This window comes from Ailuropoda melanoleuca, chromosome 9, assembly GCF_002007445.2.
Source record: "Ailuropoda melanoleuca isolate Jingjing chromosome 9, ASM200744v2, whole genome shotgun sequence".
Lineage (NCBI taxonomy): Eukaryota > Metazoa > Chordata > Mammalia > Carnivora > Ursidae > Ailuropoda > Ailuropoda melanoleuca.
Window position 1 is genome coordinate 475578 of NC_048226.1, and position 9019 is coordinate 484596.

At 59.5% G+C, this 9019-nt stretch overlaps 1 protein-coding gene across 1 annotated transcript in view; it reads right to left on the reverse strand.

The window, feature by feature from the left end:
• ADAMTS7 (ADAM metallopeptidase with thrombospondin type 1 motif 7) overlaps window positions 1-9019 on the reverse strand; it is a 42316-nt gene that overhangs the window by 32346 nt on the left and 951 nt on the right. Inside the window, exons 2-3 of the mRNA XM_034668877.1 lie at window positions 2053-2358; window positions 314-479 (exon numbers count right to left, since the gene is read on the reverse strand). Coding sequence (XP_034524768.1) covers window positions 314-479; window positions 2053-2358 — 472 coding nt within the window. The remainder of the gene's footprint in view (window positions 1-313; window positions 480-2052; window positions 2359-9019) is intronic.

Sequence of the window (9019 nt, forward strand, 5' to 3'; positions counted from 1 at the left end):
ACGGGTCTGGCCACTCAAGGAAGAACGGCTAACAGAGCTTCAGGTGTGGCAGGCAGTGAGAAGGGAAGGCAGGTGAGGGGGTCGTGAGAGGGATCCGCCAGGGCCTCAGCTGGGGCAGGCCTGCCAGGCATGGGCCTCAGGCCCGTGACCCACTGGGAAGGCACAGACTATGGTGATGTGTCTGTCGGTCTGCCTGCGTCCCTTTGGTTCAGGGGAGCTGAGCATGGAGGTGTTGACTACAGAGGCTTCTGGAAAGGAGCTCGATGCCTCCAGGCACATCCCCTCCCCCAGAGTTCGCAGCAGAGGCACCTACCTTGTACCCCACAGGTGCCCTGCACCGTGGCGTCACCCCGAGCTGCTTCCCTCTCAGGGGCTTGGCGCTTGTAGACCACGTGGGGCTGGGCGTGGCCGGGCCGGGCGGGGACCCCATCCAGGGGCTCGATGAAGTGGTCCTCATTGGAGAGCTGGAACATACCTTTCTGGGAAAGAAGGGCCAGGCTCACGGGGGGGGGGTTAGCGCCGGGCGGCTCTGCCCGCCTGTCCCCGAGGCCCATCCTGCCTAGCTGAGCCCACACGGCTCCCAGCACCCCTGACCGACCCCAAATGCACGTGCTTTCCTCCCTGTGGGCGGTCGTTCACTCTGGAACCTCTGCCTGGCATGGCCTTCCCTGCCGTTTCACACAGCACAGGGCTGAGCCCAGAGGCTACCTCAGGCTAGTCGGAGGCTGATCTCAGGAGGACGCCCCCTCCCACCCCCCACCCCGTCAGGAGCAGGAAACAGGGCTACGCGAAATCTAACATGGCATCTTCCCCCCAGTCCCGGATGGCCGTCTTGAGTCAGCCGGGCATCCAGGCCATTTTCCTTCTTCTCGGCAGGCCAGCCATTGTGTCCTCTTGCAAATGGCCTGCATCCCAATCTCCCTGAGGTGATGAATCACTCGCAGTGCAGCTCGGCCACACCCAACACACCAGGATGCCCACTATCATCAGGACACCCTACCCACTGGTCCCAGGGCCTGCCAGAGCAGGGAGGCAGATAGGGCTGTCTCGGGCACGTCTGCCAAGGCTCAGAGAGGCCAGGGGACGGGTGGGCCTTGGGAAGTGTCCCTGGGCAGCCCACCACCTCCAGAGGAAGCCCAGGCCTCCAACAGGGAGAAGGGTTTTATCTCCCCTGCAGCTCCCTCCTTGGCCCCAAGTCTGCCCCTTGGGATGTGCAGGGCCGGGAGCCCCAAGTGCCCGAAACTGCACCACCAGGTCTGAGTGCGTAACTGGGTGGCCGTGGGCAATGTGCTCCTCGGAGCCCGTCTCCTCTTCTCTAAGTGGGAATGGCACCCATACGCTCAGCTGCTACAGAGTCAACAAGATCCATGGAATGAGGGAGCACAGGCCCAGGCTCTCCGAGGTCTAGATGGCCTGCAGCTGTGGTGTGGGCTGTCTGTCATTAGGCCCCGTCCTGCCACAGCCCATGGCTTTTCCTGAGCACTCTGACCCGAGGGCCCTCCTGGGGAACGGTGGATGGCTGACAACGCACACACGTCCCCCGAGCTCTTCCCACAGCCCACCCGCGCCTCCCAGAGTGGGGAGGGCAGAGCTGGTCACCTAGCCCGGAGTAGAAGGGGTGCCTGTACTGCCCGGAGCGGGAGCCCCTCCAACCCAGCACCCAAGCACATGGAGGCAATTAAGGCTGCAAGCCACAGCCAGCATCACCTCCACCAGGAGCAGGCGGCTGGGGCCTCATGTCCGGGGAGGAAAGGTACTGGGAGGCTGCGTTACCCCGAGAAGAACCACCTAAAGGGACCCGTGGGGGAACACAGTCATAAGCGAGGCTCCCAAGGAAGAAGGACTGAGCTGTTCCAGGAGTTACCCGGTCTACACAATGATTCTCAAAGTAGGCTCTGCACCTGCAGCTTCCACACTGGGAAAGGGAGACCCACCCGACGCACCCTATCGGACCGTGTTAACACGGCCTGCGGGTGCTTCCGGCTCGCGTTCAAGCGGGAGGACGCCCCCGGGGAGTGGCCAGTCCGACCTGGAGGGGGCGCGAGTACTCACCAGCCCGTCGCAGGCGCTGATGGCCGCCAGGCCGCCCTCCAGCTCGGGGTCCTGCACCTGGCCTAGCAGGTGGCAGGCGGGCGCCCTGGCGCGGATGTGCGTGCGCCCCAGGCCGCCGCGCCGCCGCGTCTCGCTCACGAAGCCGGGCGCCAGCAGATGCACGTTGGCCGTCAGGTTGAAGCGCAGCTCGCGCCCGCGGTACTGCAGCTCGTAGAAGGCGGGCACGGCGCCCTGTGCGGACACGTCCCGCTTGCGCAGCACGCGCGGCCACAGCTCGTAGGACAGGNCCCCCCCCACGCCCCTAGGCTGCTTGCGGCACAGCGGCCACAGGGAGTCATCCCAAAAGAACGGACCAAGCCCCCACGCCCGGCCCCCAACCCTGCCGTGGCCGCATCTCAGAAAAAGGCAAAGCTCTGGTAATAGCCACGGGGACGCCGGGCAAGGTGCTGATCCCTCAATCTCATCTCCGCTACACCTGCTCGAGTTCCTGCCACGCAGCCCACTGGCCTCACACCTGCTCCGGGGCGCACGCTGCGGGCTCTGCGCTCCAGGTGGACTCACTTTGCCTCCCAGGCTGCGCAGCCGCAGGACGAAATCTTCACGTCCGAGTCCTACTCAGACGGCTCGCAGAAGCCTCCCCTGACCGCTTTGTTTCCAAATGGCAGCTCCCTGTCCCTCTTCCCTGCTTTACTTGTTCCCACAGCACGTGGGACACACCATGTGGCTTAACATTTTAACTATTTTTTTCTACTTGTCTATTTTCTCCCAGTGTAAACCCCAGGAGGACGAGAATCCGGTCTTTGTTGGAAACTTTATGGGCCAGAAAAGGGTCTCAGTGCTTTCAGGAGTTAAGTCTTAGTTTCTCAGTAAGCCCCGAGTCTGCAGAACGGGGATACTCACCGCTTGTGCTCTTGGGGCTCTTGTGAGAATTAGTGAACTGAACCCCCCTCGCCCTGTCATGCCTGGCCGGCTGACTGCACGTGCAGGCAATTATGATCATTAGGGTGAATTGTAGAGCCTGGTGGATTTTAAAATGTGCTCTCAGGGGCCCGAGGGTGCCTGAGAGCACCCTGCATGTGCCTCGAGGACCCCTGGCATGGGGAGATAGAGGAGGACCACCCAGACACGTGGTCCCTGCCCCAGCAGAGCTCTGCTTTGTTTCTGTTACACTCAAGAGTTCTATTTGAAGAGAAGGTTCCAGGCCTGGAAAAAATTTGCAGACCTGCGCTCAGGCCCTTGCACTTGGCAGAATCCCTGTCGTCGTCGTCCTCCTAGAGTTCCCAGTAACACCAGACTCTTAACCTTTTTTTTGTTTGCCATGGACCCCTTCTTGGAATAACGTTTTCAAATGCGTAAGATAAAATGCAAGCGAGTGCCAAGGAAATGGATTATATTGAAATACAGTCATCAAAATAATTTTGGAAGTGGGATATAGACTCAAGCACCCGTTACGAATGCATTAAGCAACACCTAAGGGCAAATTTAGCGACCACTAGTGAAGAGCATCGGTCTGCTCTGAGACAGAAATACGGGGGTTTTCTGGCTCAGTAACAGTCACATGCTGCGGACGGTACGCAGTTTGGTGCGGACATGCATAACCGAAGGAAACGCTACAGTAAACAAACTCAAAGATGGAATAGCCCCCATCGAGTTCATGGACCCTCTCAATTTTGCCCACATTCCTGGGGCTGTGGATTCCAGGCAAGGACACCTGCGGCGAAGTCTGCAGGCTGCTTCCAAAGAAAGCCGAGGGAGGTTCGGAGCCGTGCACAACTGGCCCAGTGCCACACGGCGAGAGGAACAGAGCCTGGGCGCTACGTCTCCCGACCGCTTCAGCCTCTTCAGGAACACCGTTCTGCAGGATCCATCCCTTGCTGGGCCTGTTTCCCCATCGCTGACATAAAGGACTTGCCCTAGATCAAGTTTTTCAAACTTATCTAGCTACCAGACCTAATCTTCAAAAGAAATCTCATGTGGACACATGGACACATCAGAGCAGGGCCACCGTGGGGGCCGGAGATCCTGGGGCTGATGCTCCCGTGCCCTTTTCCCTCTCTACCGTACCCAGGCTGAGCAGCAGTTAGGAAACTGGCCCGTCTGATGTTTCTCTCCGCCCGAGGTCCTGCCCCGACCAGCTGGGTGTATGCCCAGCTCTCCGGAATCCCGGCCGCCCAGGACAATGACCTCTCAGCCCATAGGAATGCTTGGGCGCCCTGCAAACATCCCACCAGGGCCCTCTCTGTGGCTGCCTGCTGGGGCCGTGAGGGCAGCCGAGCCCAGCCCAAAGCTCCGTCCCGGCCAGGCTGCAGACACCAACTCGCCTGTCTGCTGCCAAATCACATGCAGAGGGCCCTGCACGCACCAGTGGTGTGCCCCCACCCCAAGAACGTGCCCCAGTGTCCACAGCTGCTCGGTGGGCAGCCCGCAGGGTGCCGACCGAGAGCTCCGTCGGTCGTTGGTCGAGAGGCAGACGGGCAGGGTCACTCCGTGTGGTTCTGGGCAAAGCTTCCCTCTCCCAGTCTCCGGAGGACATGAGTGCAAGGATTTTCCAGACTTCTCGGATAAGAATTTGTTAAAACCAAATTAAACCAAATTCCCAGGCCCCATCCCAGACCCACGGAAATGGGACTGGGAAGATGCGTTTTTTTACCAAGAGCCTCAGGGGGCTGTGGTCATCAGGGAAGTCCGGAAATCCTCCTTGGGGAGCAAAGTTGGCTGGATGTCAGCAGTACCTGGAAAGCTCTGAAAGGCTGCAGAGGTTTGGGACCCAGCCCACGGATTGACTCCATAGACCCAGGGCTCTGGGGCCCCAGAATCTGTATTTTCCGAAGCCTCGCAGGCACTGTGACGTGACCCTTTCTGAGGCTGACCTTTGGAAGCCAGCGGGCTGGCCAGTTAGAGGAAACTCCTCGCTCTGACGTCCTCGTGAGGGCATTCGGGGTGACAGCTCCACGAGCACTGCCTCCAGACTTGGTTTTGTCAGTTCACTGATCTTGTTTGGTCATTTTGGCACACACAAATATTGAAAAATATTTAATCGGTTGCCTGTGTTTAAAAATGACAATGATCTTGTCCAAAAATCTCAATTTTCAGCTTCCTTTGAAAAGTCTTATCCAGCCACGTCAGACCTCAATTCCTACCTCGCAGAAGTGGCTGGGGTGGAGCAGGGAGCCTCCTTGGAGAGGTTCTGTACCCCCCACCCGTCCCCACTGCCCCCACTGTGCTCCTAACTGTCCTTAAATGTAGGCTGCCCTCTGGCCTCCTAGTTGCACTGTCTTTCAATGACTAAAGCACCGAACTTCTAACAGAAATGGGGGAATAAGAGACGGGCCGCCTGCCGGGTCTGTTCACACGCAATACCACCCTGGTGCGTGGCATTTGCGGCGTCGGCCCGGGCTACCAACTGTGAGGGAGTGTTGGGTGCGCCGAAGTCCGGGAAAATGTATGAGGCACCGTCCTTCCCCTCAAGTGAGAAAGGGGTGTAAGGAGGTCCCACAGGTGCGGGCAACGGAAGGCGGTGAGCTTGTAAAATGGGACAGTGGGCTGGCAAAATAAGGCACTGTCAGGAACGTGGGCTTTGAACACAGAAAGGTTCTTGTCCCAACTCGGCCACTCCATAGCTGTGCGGCCCAGGCAATCATTTCATAATCATGCTGAGCCGCGGTTTCCCTGCCTGCACGGAGAGCCCAGGTCCACAAATAGAAGGAGTGGCACACGACAAAGAGGCAGGAATGAGACAGCAGCAGCATCCCAGGGCTCCGTTTTCAGTCTTCCCAGAAGTCCCCCGGACTCGGGCAACCCCCACACAGGCCGCTAAAGCCCGCTGACCATATAGGTGCTCGGGTCCCGAGGGACAGGAGCTGCGTGGCACGTGCCTAGACCACAGCAGCGTGTTCAGCGCATCGGGCGGGAGTCGGGGTATGAGTGTGATGGGGGGATCTGAACCACAGGGGAGAAGTGGCCCCCGGGATGTGCTGAGAATCCCCGCTCTAGACCTTGCGCAAAATCGCAAGACAGAAATTCAAGGTGAGTTATAAAGAACTATCAAGTTCAGGAACGTGACAGAAAAGCAGGTAAAAGCATCCGTGTGCTCTAGAGCCAGACCGCCCGGTTAGAATCTCAGCTTTGCCATCTGCACCTGCTGGCCCATGGGTCCATTACTCAACCACTCAGAGTCTCTCCACCTGTAAAATGGGGAGATCAGCATCACGCCTGCTGCCTTCACCTGTGTGAGGTGAATGAGCTCCCCTGCAGGTGCTGAGAGCAGGAGACGGCACTCAGCAATCCGGAGCGAAGTTATGACCAAAATTAGCAAGAGAGGTCCTAAAGCATACTTCACGATTTTTTTTTAAAAGATTTTATTTATTTATTCGACAGAGATAGAGACAGCCAGCGAGAGAGGGAACACAAGCAGGGGGAGTGGGAGAGGAAGAAGCAGGCTCCCAGCGGAGGAGCCTGATGTGGGGCTCGATCCCATAACGCCGGGATCACGCCCTGAGCCGAAGGCAGACGCTTAACCGCTGTGCCCCCCAGGTGTCCCTACTTCACGATTTCTTAAAAGCCTGATTTATCTCTTTGCCTAATGGCTTAAGAAAATGCTTCTTAATAAAAAATACTTAAAAGAGGTTATCCCTCTGCAATAACTTTTATTTTCTTGTTTTGTTCTGCATTAATCTTTTTTGTAACTTATATTGTTTTGCCATTAAAATATTTTATGAAGGGGGCCCAGTGAGTTATGAAGCAAACAGCCCTTTCACCATCTCCTACAGCTGACCCCTGGCAGAGACTGGCTGACACGCTCACGCCCCCAGGACTGGCAGGGCGTAACGGTGGGTTCCAGGCTCTGTGGGTGCCGCAGGGCTGAGCGAGAGCACGGCTGCGGTGCCAGGCAGCAAGACTGCCAGGTCAGGAGCTCTGTTCTGAACGGACTGAGCCCCTGCCACACGGGGTGTTACATACTTGGAATATCATCCCTAGGTGACAGAACCGTCACCTTGCAGCTTCTACCAGAGAAATGCCAATGTGTTTACCCTCACTTCTATATCGAAAACCAGAGTTAGAGTCCAGCCCTTCAAACGACCTGACCCCACGCTCAGGCCAAAGAGGAAAAAATAACCAGGGTGTGCGTGTGTGCAAAACAGGTGCCGTCCTCCCCGAGTCCCCCTGAGTGTGCCCGGCATGCACACAGGGCTCACGAGTGCCATTCAGCATTAGGGTGGGGACGTTACCAGGGCCCCAGTCCCATCAACCCCAACAAGCTCCTTGATTTGTCAGAAAAAGTCAGGATACACTTTCCTAAAAGTGAGTCCAAGATACGCCCATTTGGTCTCAAAGAAGGTGAGTGGGTAGAGCCCCTGGTCTAGGACTCCCAGGGCAGCTCCAAAGAAAACGACAGCTCAGCAGCCTCAGGCATCCTGAGTGGGGGCAGATGGGGGGTTCCCACGCTGCGTACCTACGGGGATAGCAGAACAGACATTCCACTCTGGGGTGAGGGGGAGCAGATCAGATGGCAGAGGGGACCTGCTCTGGCAGGTAAGGTCAAATGGCAGGTCCAAACCACTGGACTCCCCAAGGTTTCCCTAGTCTTGCTGGGTCTCTGTGGCAGTCACTCTACCCCGCGCTAAGCAACTCACATTCAGCATCTGGACCCCTCACAAGAACCCTGCAGGGAAAATACCATTCTCCCCACTTAACTACAGCCCGGAAGGGGCAGGAGGCTGGCCATACAAGGTCCCGCCTGCCATGGAAGCGGAGAGGGTCCTGACCCCCCATTCTTCCCACAACTGCCAGGGGGCCTGGACCCAAGTGTGGGCTCGGGACCGTTCCCTGGAGCAACCACTTCCTGCTGCCTCATCCCATCACCTGGTCAGTCCTCACAGACCCCGCTCTGGGCAGCGGGAATACAAGATTCATGCAGTAGTAAGGAGCCCAACCTGGCAGGGCACTCTCTGAGGCTGTCCCCTGGATCCTGAAACAACGTTCTCTCACCTGCCTTGCAGGGCTGTTGTAGAGACGACGACAAATAAGAACGCATGGAACATCTGCTCCCTCTCCACCCCGTGCACACTGCTGCTAGAGGGCACCTCCGCAAAACCCCGCGTCCACGAGCTACTCCCCTCAACGGCTCCCCAAACCCTCTAAGACCTGATTTAAATGCCTCCCACACTCCGGCCCCCGACGCTTTTCTAATCAGCCCCTGTACTGGGGAGGCAAGAGTCCCCCATCCTCAGCACGCAGGCCTAGAGCGGTCCACGTCCCGCCGCAGGGACGCCCCCACCCCCTCCAGCCCACCCGGAGTTCATCCATCCCCAGTCCCTCCTGGTTCCGGCCTCTCCTCCCCTACAAAGCCTTCCCGACCGTTTTGCCCGCATGGCTCTCGCGGCTATCCGACCGCCCCATCAGACCAGGGGCTCCCTGGGCGCGGGGCCAGGGGTCTCCTGGACTCCCGCTCCTGAACTCCCAGGCCGGCTGCCTCGGACGCCCCTGGAGCTCCGCGGCCGAGGAAGGACCTGGACGCGGGCCAGAGGCTCGTCGGAGGCCGGCCGGGCGGGGCAGAGAGAGCCGAGCCCAGGGCCGGGAGAGAAGCTCCCCTCCGCTGCGCTCGGGCGTCTGCACACTCGGGGGAGGGGAGCCAGGAAGTGCTGGGGGCGTGCGAGCCGGGCCCCCGCGCAGCTGACCGCCCGCCGCAGCCCTGAGCGGTGACCCCGCGCCCCGGCCCGCTGCGTCCCGGCGAGCTGCTCTGAGGACCAGGCGCCGACGAGTCTCGACACCGAGCTCTCCGCGTGCGGACCGCGCTCCGTGCAGCCCCGCGGACCAGACCCGGAGGAGCCCCGCGCTGTGCGCCCGAATGCGGAGGGGCTGCCTCCAGGCACGGGCAGGGGGCCTCCGGGTGTGCGGCTTCGCCCCGGGCCCCACCCGGTCCCGAGCCCCGATGCGCAGGGGGCGCGCGCGGGCCGGCCGGCGGGGA